Below are 14,613 nucleotides of genomic sequence, written 5' to 3'. Positions count from 1 at the left end.
ATGTTATCTTTGGAGAAAAGGGTCAACACGGCAACTTCGGAGACTCTATCGCATCTCTAGAAGCCGGAAAAATCCAGCACTATTCTGAAGCTATCACCTTATTTGGGTGATCACGGCGTTTTGAGAATAAATGGTCGAGTTAAGATAACAGGGCAACCAGACCAAGTATTATTGCCCTCAAATCATCATGTTAAGTACATTGTCATTAATCTCTTCCATGTAAGGTATCATCATTGAAATTTGGGAACAGTGGTGAATGAGATAAGGCAATTCTATTGGATCATGAAAGTTCGAACAATGGCTAATAAGATCCGACGCATTTGTTAGTATTGCAACTTAGCTTAACAAACAGAGCAGTGAATCTCCAAATCGCATACTCGCTCTCGACAGATGCATTCTAGCTGTATGTAATTTTATGGCTCGCCGAAGCAATAAGGTAGAAATATGGAGTGATAATGGTACAAACTTTAATGGTAGCATTTGAACTGATAGATAAAAATCATATAACAAAAGCCTTTACATTACCTCTCCGTTCATCCAACTGGCGTTTTATGGGCAAATCGGGAGCAACTATTTGAAGTCTTACTAGCTTACGTATGAACTGACGAGGTGCGTTATGATTGGTCCAATTGGGAAACGGCAGCAATTGTCTAAATTGGGAAAAACGGTCAAAGAAATTGAACAATTTCCAAACATTTTAAATATATATCCTGTAGTACTTCTCCTATCAGTCTCATTTCCAGCCTAATCAGAATCGACATACCCTATAAAAATATTATCCACTTTAAGATTCCTTTTGACAATAACTTTAAGTCAACAGTTTTTTTAGGTATCTTAAAACTCGTTTAAGACATTGCCATAATTCTTTGTTATTATTATTAGTATACCGGCTTAAGATACTTATTGATGTACTCAAGTCCGGACGTGTGCACAACATTATATACATTAAACAGGCAATTAAATTCCTACATGGTGCTTCACATGATTCTTCAGCTTGCAAGTCCTCATAATTTAGTTTGCTTGGAAGAGGGGTACTAACTGGATTACAATCGTCCATTTTGAATTTCTTTAAAACATTTTTAATATATGCAGATTGACTGAGACAAATTTGATCATCTTTTCGATCAATTTTTATTCCAAGGAAATGTCGTATTTCACATAAGTCAGTCATTTGAAACGTACTTGAAAGATAAGTTTTAAATTTAGACATACTTTCGGAATTACTCGTGGCAATTACCATATCGTCAGCATATAATAGTATATATATATTTTTACTTATATCTCCCTTATTTAAAATATATATATGTACATCGGTCTACTTCTAGATTCTGAAAACCAAAATTTTTAAGTGCACTTTCAAAAACCTCAAACCAGCATCGTACAGCTTGCTTAAGGCCATAAATAGCTTTATTTAGTTTACATACTTTATTTCCATCATACTGGTTTAAACCTTTTGGAACCTTCATATAAATTTTATCCTTTAAAGTTCCATATAAAAACGCTGTTTTTACATCCATATGATGGATCAGTAAATTATTTTGATTAGAAAATGCTAAAAGAAATCTGAAACTAGAAATTCGTGCAACAGGTGCAAAGGTCTCATCGTAATCCATCATATATTCTTGGGTGAAGCCCCTTGCTACCAGCCTTGCCTTATATTTTAGTAAATTACCATTTTCGTCTTGCTTTAAACTAAAAACCCACTTGCAATCTACTATGTTTTTATCCATAGGTCTTTGCACTAAGCACCATGTATTATTTACAAAATGAGAATTTAGTTCATCTTGAATGGCTTCCTCCCACAAGGTTCTGTCATCGCGAAATTTAATTTCCTCATATGTATTGGGAATATCACTTAAACATAATTGGGTATTCATAAGACATTTTTCTAAAAATCAATATGATAATTTTGGTTTATCTTTACTTCTCTCACTGCGTCTGACTTGTTGATTTTCATTTTCTTGTATATTATCACCAGTTTTAACTACTGGATCGGTATTCTCGAGACAAGCGGAATTTTCATTTGAGTTTTCACCAGACTTTGATTCCATTGATTCATTCATTTCCTGTGATGGAAAATTTAACTCTTTATTCTCTTTAATTGGAGAATCATGACTTCTGCTAACATCATTATGTTTTACCACAGAGTCATTTTCATTTAAGGTCATAGATTTTATGTTTTTTTCGTCCACCACTACATCTCTAGCTATCATAAATTTTCTCGATTCCTCATTCCACAATTTATAGCCATTTGGCTCATACCCAACGAGTATAGTTTTGATAGATTTTTCATCAAATTTTCGCTTACGCACTTTATTTAGTGCGTAAACAGTTGATCCAAAAATTCTCAAATATTTTAATATTGGCTTCTTTTTATGCCAAATCTCATATGGTGTTTTTCTTATATATTCCAAAGCTCTACTTGGGGACCTATTAACTAAATAAGTTGCTGTTAAAACAGCTTCACCCCAAAAACTTTTATTAAGTTTAGTACAATTAATCATAGAGCGAGCTTTTTCGGTGATTGTTCTAATCATCCGATCTGCAACACCATTCAATTGTGGGGTATGATTAACCGTTAAATGATAGCTGATACCTTTTTGCTACACAAAATTCACGCATTTCATTAGAGAGGTATTCCCTGCCATTATCAATATATGTGACCTGGTCTACGAAAAGGTGGCTTAGGTGTCAAAAAAAAGGAGAACAATTAATGAGATAACGAGAAACTGACGATTATTTTTAACAGCTTTTCCCAGAAAACTAGTTTTCGCACGTTAGCCCCCTTTTCGTAGACCAGGTCACATATAGATTTACCATTTTTAAGTTGAAATGAGCCTCACTTTTCGCCACGTCTTTGAATACAAAAAACACAGTTATTAAATATGTCACACAGTAATGTGTGAACTGATCAATAAACACTACATAGTAGTTTTTATTATCAATAGTTGAGGGCGTAATCGGACCACACACGTCAGAATGAACTACGAACAATGGGCGGTCAATATTTTCTTTGTTTTTAGATTTTTCACATTTTAGCCTAGATTGCTTTCCGTTAATACACGACTCACATATTTCATTTCTATTTAGCTGTACTCTTTTTATAAGTTCAACATCTTCAAACAAGCTATTCCGTTTAATTTCTAAGAATTTCCTACACTAATATGGCCTAACCTTTCATGCCACAAGCGATATTCTGCATCATTAAAAATTTTGGATGTATATATGTACTTTACTATTTAAATAAAATTTCACAATCGGTGCATTATACTTACATATCCCTTCAAATGCCAAGTTACCATTTTTGATTACTTTTATACCATCCGGATTAAATTCGACGGACATTTCAGCATCTAGCATCTTCTTCACGGATAGTAAATTGTGCGGGATTTCCTTGCAATACAGCACATTATATAATGCAATGTTTTTCCCAGAACTGTTAAGACTAACTAGTCCTTTCGCAGTAGCATACACAAATTCTCCACGCTTTGCAATTTCAATCGCCACACTTGGATTTATATTCTCAGACTGGGAAAATAAAGTTATGCCATTTACTACATGATCTGACGCCCCTGAATCTAATATAAAATCTACGCCATCTGTCTTTTCACTGGAATTAGGTAATTTCATCATAAATGCGAAAGCACAGTCCGGCTGCGTTGTTGCCATCTGAGCCTGTTTCTCTCTAACATTACTCTGGACATGAACATTCTGGTTGCCACCTGCCTGCCTTTTTAAGAAGAAACAGTCTTTCTTCATTTGGCCTAATTTTCTTCTTCTTCTTAATTGGCGTAGACACCGCTTACGCGATTATAGCCGAGTTAACAACAGCGCGCCAGTCGTTTCTTCTTTTCGCTACGTGGCGCCAATTGGATATTCCAAGCGAAGCCAGGTCCTTCACCACTTGGTCCTTCCAACGGAGTGGAGGTCTTCCTCTTCCTCTGCTTCCCCCGGCGGGTACTGCGTCGAATACTTTCAGAGCTGGAGTGTTTTCACCCATCCGGACAACATGACCTAGCCAGCATAGCCGCTGTCTTTTAATTCGCTGAACTATGTCAATGTCGTCATATATCTCGTACAGCTCATCGTTCCATCGGATGCGATAATGATGGCCTAATTTACCGCAATAAAAACACTTCAGCTTACGCTTTGACTTATTCTGAAATTGTTTCTTCACAAATTTTGTTATTTTGTTTTTGTATGCGTTATCCCTAGGCTCTCGATTGCCTATAGCCTGCAACACTTTTGCACTTGTGTCCTTGCCAACTCCTTTTAGTTTAATTTCGTGATCGAGAAGCCGAGTCTTTACAAAGCCTAATGTTAAATTGCACTCAGAGAGAGTTTCTATCGCTGTTATTACTCCATCCACACTTTGTCCATTTCATCTATCTTGGCTCCCGCCGCAACTAACTCAGTAACCAAATCATCAAATAAACGAAAGTGGTTTACTAGCGGAGTATCACCTTCAATTTTAAAGACAATAGTTGTTTGCATAATGAAAGTTGAGATGCCAGGCTTTTACGCTCGTAAATAGTGTCCAAATTTTCAAAAATCTCCTTAGCCGAGTTCCCATTGTTGGCAAACACTAAAAAAGAGTCACTCAAATATTCAATTACAAGACTCTTTGCATTTCTTTCTGCTCGCTTCACTTCATCACTTTCCTTATCACTTGGTTCCTCATCAATTACTTTTAACAACTCGTTTTCCTCTAACAAAGCCCTGACTCTAAATTTCCATATAGAATACTTTTCCCCGTTAAAAGGTGTTATGTTTCTCTTTCCTTTTTCCATCTTCCGAGAATAACTGTTCTTCTGTTTGATTGTTATGCGCTTCTCAGAATTTTTTTTTTGCTAGTCTGCTCTAACACTCGCACAGAAATTGAAAAAATATGCGCCAATTTGGTGCGTTGCTATACAAATATGTATACATATGTACGTTGTTCACTTATAAGCACAAATTTCAAAAGTAATTATTTTGTTTAGACTTGATTTAAGTTTTAATTGTTTAACTTTTTTATTTCAATTTTATTATTCGTTAACAATCAAAGCATTTTACTATAGCACTTAGCTGCAAATTGTGACTGGGCCCATAACCTATGGAAATTATATAATAATCGTTTTATACAAAATCCAGGAACACACCAGCCCGATTTGCCAAAATAGTAAAAACACTTCAAGTGTAGTTTTAGTTAATTTTTATTTTACGCAACCGCACGCCAGAGATAAAGAGATGTCCAACTCCTCTCTCACTGGAAGTGAGAGAACAATTGCTAAACGTCAAAACCTACTGAAATTTGACAGCTAATCGAATTCAGTAGGCTTTGACGTTTCGCAATTGAAAAATCTGGACGACCAGATTAAAATCCCGCCAAATTATTTTTCGAGTGGAGACATTTTTCATTTTTTTGTCTCCATTTGTAACGGCCATTAGTTCGAAGAATAGTGAATGCGAAACAGCACGCAGATTGGAAGATGTGAGTATATTTTAACTTTTTTTAATAAATTTGGATTTATTTAATACTTTTTATTTTATTTTACAGACAAAATGCCGAAATCAACCAGCAGTTGGAAAAAATGTGTTGCTGGCTGCAGCGAGGGAGGCAGAATATTCAGTTTTCCGAACAGCGGAACCGATCTCGAACGGTGAGTAAAAAACGTTAAATAGTGCAAAAAGTGTGTGTGACTTTGACTTTCCATGAAATAAGTGTTTCGATTGTGTAAGAAAAATAGATTGGATAATGAAATTGAAATTCCGGGTATTTTTAAGTGTGATGTGCTGAACATGTAGATCGCGACAGACTGCAAGCGACGTCTGTCAAATATTAAAATGCACAGGTTCTTAAGGACACAGTTATGCAGTCGTGCAGCTGCCTCAATAATGGATGGAGTCATGTGTAGAAGTTCACGCAAGTGAGGAAAGTTCTCTGATTGCCATTCACTTGGGAGTGGCCAGAAACGATTCTTTTACACATGGCTCAAGCAGCTCACTACTTCCGGTCTTTGACCAAGTATCCTCTGGGTAGCCTAAGAACATCCGTTCGAAGGCGAGCTAATGGGAGAAGGCGAAACATTCCCTACATAGGGTTGTGCGCTGGGTTTGGGACCCGCCACGTAAAAAACAATACCAATGAAAAAGTTTAAACAGCCTCGGATGAGAGACCCCCCTTTTGATGACGACCATGGCAAACGGCATAAAGACTACGATTCGAGGGCATGCACTTGGAATGTCCGGACCCTTAATTGGGAAGGTGCCGCTGCCCAGCTGATTGATGTCCTCGCAAAAATAAAGGCTGACATCACCGCCGTCCACGAAATGCGATGGACGAGCAAGGACAGAGACGAGTAGGTCTTTGTGACATTTACTACAGTGGCCATATAAAGGAGCGCAAGTTTGGTGTTGGATTCGTGACAAAGAAAACACAGCCTCGGATGAGTGACCCCCCTTTTGATGACGACCATGGCAAACGAAATAAGGACTACGATTCGAGGGCATGCACTTGGAATGTCCGGACCCTTAATTGGGAAGGTGCCGCTGCCCAGCTGATTGATGTCCTCGCAAAAATAAAGGCTGACATCACCGCCGTCCACGAAATGCGATGGACGAGCAAGGACAGAGACGAGTAGGTCTTTGTGACATTTACTACTGTGGCCATATAAAGGAGCGCAAGTTTGGTGTTGGATTCGTGGAGGGGGAGAGACTCCGTCGCCGAGTACTATCATTCACTCCGGTGAATGAACGTTTAGCCACAATCCGCATCAAAGCGAGGTTCTTCAACATATCGCTGATTTGCGCCCACGCCCCGACGGAAGAGAAGGACGATGTGGCCAAAGATGCCTTCTATGAGCGCTTGGAGCGCGCTTATGAGAGCTGCCCCCGCCACGATGTCGAAATCGTGCTTGGCGACTATAACGCCAGGGTGGGCAAAGAAGGTATATTTGGCACTACGGTCGGTAAATTCAGCCTCCACGACGAAACATCCCCAAATGGGTTGAGGCTGATTGACTTCGCCGGGGCCCGAAATATGGTTATCTGTAGTACTAGATTCCAGCATAAGAAGATTCATCAAGCTACCTGGCTGTCTCCGGATCATAAAACTACCAACCAGATCGATCATGTTGTGATAGATGGAAGACACGTCTCCAGTGTTTTAGATGTGCGTGCGCTCCGAGGTCCTAACATCGACTCGGACCACTATCTTGTTGCAGCTAAGATTCGAACTCGCCTCTGTGCAGCAAAAAACGCACGCCAACAAACACAAGGAAGGTTCGACGTCGAGAAGCTGCAATCACAACAGACAGCCGAACGATTTTCTACTCGGTTTGCACTCCTGCTCTCTGAGAGCACTCGTCAACAACTCGGTATAAGGGAACTGTGGGACGGTATTTCAAATTCCTTACGTACAGCTGCAACCGAAACCAATGGTTTTCGGAAAGAACAGCTGGTACGACGAGGAGTGCCGTGTCGCAGCGGAGAGAAAACAGGCTGCCTACCTCGTAACGTTACGATCGACCACTACACGTGCGGGATGGGATAGATACCGAGAGTTGAAAAGGGAAGCGAGACGCATTTGCAGACAGAAGAAGAAAGAGGCCGAAATGCGTGAGTACGAAGAGCTTGATAAGCTGGCCGACAGGGGTAATGTTCGAAAATTCTACGAAAAAATTTGGGGGCTAACAGAAGGTTTCAAGCATGCTCTTGTAGAACCCCTAAAGGTGATCTAGTAACCGATGCACGGAGGATACTTAAATTATAAAGGGAACACTTCTCCAGCCTGCTGAATGGCAGTGAAAGTACAACGGTAGGAGTAGGTGAACCCGACTCTCCAATCGATGACGATGGAGCAAACGTTCTATTGCCCGACCATGAAGAAGTTCGAATAGAAATTACCCGTCTGAAGAACAACAAAGCAGCGGGGGCCGATAGATTGTCGGCCGAGCTATTCAAACACGGCGGCGAGGAGCTGATAGAGCGCATGCATCAACTTCTTTGCAAAATATGGTCGGACGAAAGCATGCCCAACGATTGCAATTTAAGTGTGCTCTGCCAAATCCACAAAAAGGAGACCCCACAGTCTGCGCCAACTACCGTGGGATAAGCCTCCTCAACATCGCGTATAAGGTTCTATCGAGCGAATTGCGTGAAAGATTAAAACCCACCGTCAACAAACTGATTGGACCTTATCAGTCTGGCTTTATACCTGGCAAATCAACAACTGACCAGATATTCAGCATGCGCCAAATCTTGGAAAAGACCCGTGAAAAGAGAATCGACACACACCACCTCTTCGTCGATTTCAAAGCTGCTTTCGACAGCACGAAAAGGATCTGCCTTTATGCCGCGATGTCTGAATTTGGTATCCCCGCAAAACTAATACGGCTGTGTTAACTGACGTTGAGCAACACGAAAAGCACCGTCAGGATCGGGAAGGACCTCTCCGAGCCGTTCGATACCAAACGAGGTTTCAGACAAGGCGACTGCCTATCTTGCGACTTCTTCAACCTGCTCCTGGAGAAAATAGTTCGAGCTGCAGAACTAAACAGAGAAAGTACCATCTTCTATAAGATTGTACAGCTGCTGGCGTATGCCGACGATATTGATATCATCGGCCTCAACACCCGCGCCGTTAGTTCTGCTTTCTCTAGGCTGGACAAGGAAGCACAGAAAATTGGTCTGGTAGGGAACGAGGGCAAAACGAAATATCTCCTGTCATCAAACAAACAGTCGTCGCACTCGCGACTTGGCTCTCACGTCACTGTTGACAGTCATAACTGTGAAGTTGTAGATAATTTCGTCTATTTAGGAACCAGCATCAACACCACCAACAATGTCAGCCTGGAAATCCAACGCAGGATTGCTCTTGCCAACAGGTGCTACTTCGGACTGAGTAGGCAATTGAAAAGTAAAGTCCTCTCTCGACGAACAAAAGCTAAACTCTATAAGTCGGTCATAATTCCCGTCCTGCTACATGGTGCAGAGGCTTGGGCGATGACAGCAACCGATGAGTCGACGTTACGAGTTTTCGAGAGAAAAATTCTGCGAAAGATTTATGGTCCTTTGCGCATTGGCCACGGCGAATATCGCATCCGATGAGCGCATACGATGAGCTGTACGAGATATATGAAACACTCCAGCTCTGAAAGTATTCGACGCAGTACCCGCCGGGGGAAGCAGAGGAAGAGGAAGACCTCCACTCCGTTGGAAGGACCAAGTGGAGAAGGACCTGGCTTCGCTTGGAATATCCAATTGGCGCCACGTAGCGAAAAGAAGAAACGACTGGCGCGCTGTTGTTAACTCGGCTATAATCGCGTAAGCGGTGTCTACGCCAATTAAGAAGAAGAAGAATCGCCAAAATCACGGTCGGCGATATGATAGTTTTTTTTTTAAACTTTTGCTTTGGGTGTATTTTTCTTGTCGCCAATCGCTTACCGCTACCTAAAGCACCAACTTAGTTTTCCCTCAGAAAATACGTTACATAATTTTGCCGCAGATTGGCCTCGTTTCCCAGGTTGCACCCAAAGCAGCATAAAGACTTTACAAATTAGGAGTAAGGGATTTTCTTTCGAACAAAAGTTCATATCAGTTTCTTGTGATGAAATGTCACTGAAATGTCATTTGCAGTAAGATAGGAAATTTGATAGGGTGATAGGTCTTGAAGATGATGGCGATGAAAATCGCACATCTAGAATAGCCACAACTGCAATGACCATAATGGTGCAAGGTATAGGTGGGGAACCTTGGTCCCACCCGTTGGCTTATTTTTTTATTAGAGGCTCATGTAAAGGGGATGTCCTCAAGAAATATATTCTTGAAGCCATTACCCAACTTCAAAATATAGGGCTAGTTCCTTGCCATTTGGTTTGTGACCAGGGTACCAATTTTCAAAATTTAGCCACATTGTTAGGTGTTTCAATGTCACGGCCTTTTTTCAACGTTAATCGTAAGGAAATATGTTTTTTTTACGATAGCCATCATTTATTAAAATGTAGTCGAAACTTACAATATATGAAAAATAAAGTTGATTTTAAAAATAGTCGCGTATGTTGGTCGGATATAGTCCATTTTTATAAACAGGACTCTAAGTCGAGTTATCGGTGTGCGCATAAATTAACCGATGCTCATATTTACCCCAATACCTTTCAAAAAAATTAAAGTTAAATTCGAGTCTCAAGTGGTAAGTAATACGGTCGCTTCAGGTATGCTTTCTTTTTACAGCTCGGGATCCTTAAGCTCAAATAGTATGAGCTTTATTAATACCGCGGATTTCGTTTCTTTTTTCAATAAATTATTCGATATCTTTAATAGCAGTTTTACTGAGACCATTGTACCCACTAAAAAAGTTTTTATAAGTTCCCCAGAGCAAAACCAGTTTTTAGATGAGGCAGAAAAAGTTTTAAAAACAATTCGGGTCGTAGATGAGTTAGGAAACAACACAACAAATAATTTCAATTTTATTAAGGGGTGGTTAATTAATATTAATAGTTTAAGACGATTGTGGCGATTGCTGTCACACTCAGGATTTCCTTACCTAAAGACAAGACGACTATGTCAGGACAGCTTAGAGCATTTTTTTGGTCAGATTAGAAGTAGGGGAGGTACTAGAGTTACACCTTTCATGTTCTCTAGTTTATTTAGGAAGTCGTGGGGTTTACGTTACGTAAATATCGTAACAAAAGGTAACTGTGAGCTGCCTTAAGAACCCGAAGCCACAGTTATTTTAGAACATAGCCCTAATGTTCTTCTTAATGTGTGCAATGATTCCGTTTTAAGTGACCTTTCTTGGCAGGATTTCCAGGGTTTACCACGGCCCGGACACTCCATTGTTAGATCCATTACTTTAGATAGTAGTTTAGAAATTAACTTTTTAAAGGAAAATGCTTTTAACTATTTTTGCGGCTACCTTTATTTGAAAATTTTTAAAATGCACCCATGCCTCCTGCCATTACCTTATTTAGGAGATGAAATTCCTTCTGATGAATTCATCTTCATACACCAAAACCAGTTCGATAAATACAACTTAGTGAAGCCGCCTCAAGAATTTGTTGCATTTATTAATAATTTAGAAATAAAATTTGTTGAGGAATTTGACAGAAATTGTCATAAAATAGGATTAGGAGAAATTCTTTTTACTAAATTAAAAGATATTAGGCCCTTCTTGTGTTGTGAAGACTGTGACCCAAAGGTAGTTATTGCTCTATTTATTAGAATTAGAATTTATTTTGTGGCAAAATTTTTAAATAAAGATTTATCCCTACCCAATTTTAAGAATAAAATTTTGTGTGTTTAACATTTGTAGTTTATCTTCCTTTTGTAGTGGTTGCAATGAGCCAAATATTTTATACTAAAATAAGATTTTTTAAGCAGATTCGCATTAAAAGGCTCTAAAGTTAGAAGATAAAGATTCGACAGTTTTTAATTACAAATTAGAATTTGGGGCTTAAATATAGGCATTTGTATATACGTTTATTTTTATAGTTTAAAGTGTTATTATTAAGATATTGTGATATGAAGTGATATTTTTTTGTTATTTTTATACTATTATATATGAATTGTTATCGTTTTGCTTTTTTTCATTTTTTTATGTAAATAAATTTTTAATGGGTGATTTAGGCCCACTGAGGAACCGAGCACCCAAAAATAACTTCGGTAACGCGCCCTTTTGCATACCTCATAGGTGGTGTGGAAAATGCGAATTGGGTGTTTTATTTAAAATGCCCAAAAATAGCTTTTTTCTGATCTGGCTACAATGAATGTCATAAAAAACGCTAATTTTGAGACGCTCTCACACTGGAATAAGTTGGACATCCCTGCGCACGCTCTCGTTGTTTGCAAGTAAGTAAATAGGGCACGCATGTGCATACAAACCTGAAACAAAAACGTTCTTATGTAGAGAGGGAGAGAACAAAGAGAAGAGAGAGCTTTGCCTCTCTCTGAGATCTTCATTGTTCATCCCCTTTCCACACACACACAATGTGTATGTGTACAAGTGTGACTTTTGGTATTCTCAACAATAATCTTCTCCCGAAATTTCTTTTGTTATTACTTCTAGTGGTCTTAATATATTTGCGTCATTCCATCAATTGGCGACATGGTTTTGTACCCCAGGTTCTCCGATTTTGACGAAACTTTAGAATATCATAATATAGACCAAAGTAAGAATATCTGTAAACTTTTTAGTGGTCAAAGTTGCTCCATTGTTTTTTGGCGCGCAATTCCAAAAATTATGCTCATTAATTTATTTTCATATGTATATACAATGACCAGTTAAGGCTAAGTAGCTTTGACTATTATGCGAGTCAGTCCAAACATCTGCAGTTAAAGGTAATGCTTCTACTTCTTGTATTTTTAATTTCAGTTGTGTCGAAAGAATGTCATATTTATCGTCAATCATATGAGTAATTGTTTTTCTGGCTGGAACTTTATAAAGCGGTGCTACTGCTTTCATTAAATATTGAAATTCTGTTTTTTCCACAGTATTGAGAGGTAAACCATCCTTTGCTATCATGAAGACTATTGCATTTGTTATTTGACCACGCTTAACACCATTATCTGAAAGTTACAAGTTTCGATTCTGTATGCATCTGATTTTCATGAAAAGTGATTGAAAAAAGATTTGTATTATGTCTTACCTCCAAATGATTTTATATTTGTTAAGCAAGATGTCAATGTTTGCTGTTTTAAGACTGATAGAGAGGCAGCAGAAGAAGCCACGCTTTCAGCATCCGTATTATCAGCATTTTGCAAATGTGGAACTGGCACGATGTCTAAAATCATGTTGTCAAGAACCTAAAATAAAAAACCATAGTTATTTTGATTTATCGAACTTTGAGTCTTATTTTTTTCAAACTCAACAAATTGGAAAATAAAGAATCTGGTATAAGAAATACAGCACTAACTTGTTCATGTCCTTCACCATTTCGTGCATTATCACATTTACTACCACCACCACTTTCACACTCACTCTTCTTTTTGACACTTACAGTGTTAATTGTTGAATGTCGTCTTAGTAAATGATTACGCAAGTTTGTTGTGTTTCCCTTAGCTTTTACTTCCTGGTGACAATATTTGCATGTGTTTCCTAAGTCCATTTTTATGAAATGATTCCATAGATCACTTTTACCCGACATGCTGAAAAATACATTAGTTTCTCATTAAACTTTATAAACAATGAAACTTAGTAACTAATTATATACTAGCTTTGAGTGATATTCAAAATCCTATTAGCAATAATTAGCATCAATTCTTATTCCCATTAGCATCAAATATTATCCCATCCCTCACCCGGTGGTCTTACCTAGCAGCACTTTTACTTACGAGAAAAAACTATATGTATTATGAATACGTAAGTTGATTAAAATAAAATTCGAGTAAAATCGGTAGTTTATGTAAATAAAAAATGATGGGAGCTTTATTATTTTTTATGTATACAAAACAAACAATTTTTAGGTTATATAGATGAACGGACATGAAGTAATAGTAAAATATGAACATTTCCAACAATTGGGAATTCCACATATTACTTATTAGTTATTTCAACGCTCATTAGTAATTATTCATATGCACAAGTAAATTTAAATGACTTACATATGTACATGGCTAGATTTAATAATCACAAATAACAGAACAAACTGAAAATTATAGCATCAAAAAAAATTAGGAGCGCTTTATTTATGTACGTACTTTCAATTAGTTATTATTCCGCAACAAACACTACAGAAAAATCTGTATTTATTTCGTTGTTCACAGTATGTTTAATAAACAGTCACTTAGTCAAAAAACGAACAAACAACAAACAAATTAATCGAATGATGTGATGACGCAATCACAGAACGGATAAAAAAAGTTATAGATTATAAACGTAACTTTTTTCTATTGAAGAGAAGTGAGGCGAAGGAAACTAAACACATAGCCATCTCGTGAGTTTTTGAGTAATTAACCGGCAGCACTCTTGTAATACGATCACCTAACACTAATTGTATCGTTAATACAAAAACCAAAAAAATCGAATGTCGATTTAAAAGGGTGATGTATCAATCCAATGAATCGATCCAGTACTACTTATCGATTTAAAAACTCGATTTTCTTGGCTCGTAAAATCGATTTTTCGATTAATAAATCTCAGATCACCATCTCTACTTTGCAAATCGAAAGTATTAGCACCTGCGATGAGGAGGTATATCGTTTTATCTGACAGCGTAAGGTTTATGAACTTCATTTCTAATTTTGTCTTGTGGCATACTAGAAATGATGTTTCTTCGAAGATCGCTCGGTTACAATGGATAAAACGACTTATAAAAACTTAAAAAATAATTATATATAATAATGCAGTCAATAAGTACAGTATATATATAAAATAAGTACAGTACGCATATGTATGTTTTTATTTTTCTTTCGTTTCTGTTTCATTTCTGCGAATTCTCAACTAGTGATGTCGGAAATGGAATAAAGTATCGATATACATATATTGTACCGGTAATTTTTGAATATACCGATATCAAAAAAATGACGACAATCAAACCAGAATTTTGTAGGATTCTCTTTTCTAGGAATTATAGGCTGATCTAGATATTTCTTTAGTTCGCTAGACGTACCATCACTGGTTGAAGTTGAAAGTAA

At 37.8% G+C, this 14,613-nt stretch overlaps 1 protein-coding gene across 2 annotated transcripts; it reads right to left on the bottom strand.

Annotated features, from left to right (window-relative positions):
• Positions 1-12,218: 12,218 nt before the first annotated feature.
• LOC126765091 (uncharacterized) lies at positions 12,219-13,951 on the bottom strand. Of its 2 annotated transcripts, none has more exons than XM_050482706.1 (4): positions 13,678-13,951; positions 12,894-13,125; positions 12,627-12,783; positions 12,219-12,546 (listed from the first exon to the last, which is right to left on the bottom strand). In XM_050482706.1, exons 2-4 carry the CDS (start codon positions 13,122-13,124, stop codon positions 12,239-12,241), a joined length of 696 nt encoding a protein of 231 aa, XP_050338663.1. In that variant the 5' UTR covers position 13,125; positions 13,678-13,951; the 3' UTR covers positions 12,219-12,238. The 2 variants fall into 2 exon arrangements, with proteins under 2 accessions (XP_050338663.1, XP_050338664.1); XM_050482707.1 differs by having other exon boundaries at positions 12,978-13,125.
• Positions 13,952-14,613: the final 662 nt, after the last annotated feature.

Source organism: Bactrocera neohumeralis, unplaced genomic scaffold (genome assembly GCF_024586455.1).
Source record: "Bactrocera neohumeralis isolate Rockhampton unplaced genomic scaffold, APGP_CSIRO_Bneo_wtdbg2-racon-allhic-juicebox.fasta_v2 cluster10, whole genome shotgun sequence".
NCBI lineage: Eukaryota > Metazoa > Arthropoda > Insecta > Diptera > Tephritidae > Bactrocera > Bactrocera neohumeralis.
Note: the sequence above shows the minus strand (reverse complement) of the source record. Positions and strands in the feature narration are given on the sequence as shown.

Bases quoted from the DNA above. Each gene is read 5' to 3' on its own strand.
- LOC126765091 (XM_050482706.1), bottom strand. From the start codon at position 13,124: ATGTCGGGTAAAAGTGATCTATGGAATCATTTCATAAAAATGGACTTA. The intron at 12,784-12,893 runs GTTAGTGCTGTA...TTTTTATTTTAG, and splicing joins ATGGTGAAGGACATGAACAA to GTTCTTGACAACATGATTTT. The intron at 12,547-12,626 runs GTAAGACATAAT...TGTAACTTTCAG, and splicing joins AAATATAAAATCATTTGGAG to ATAATGGTGTTAAGCGTGGT.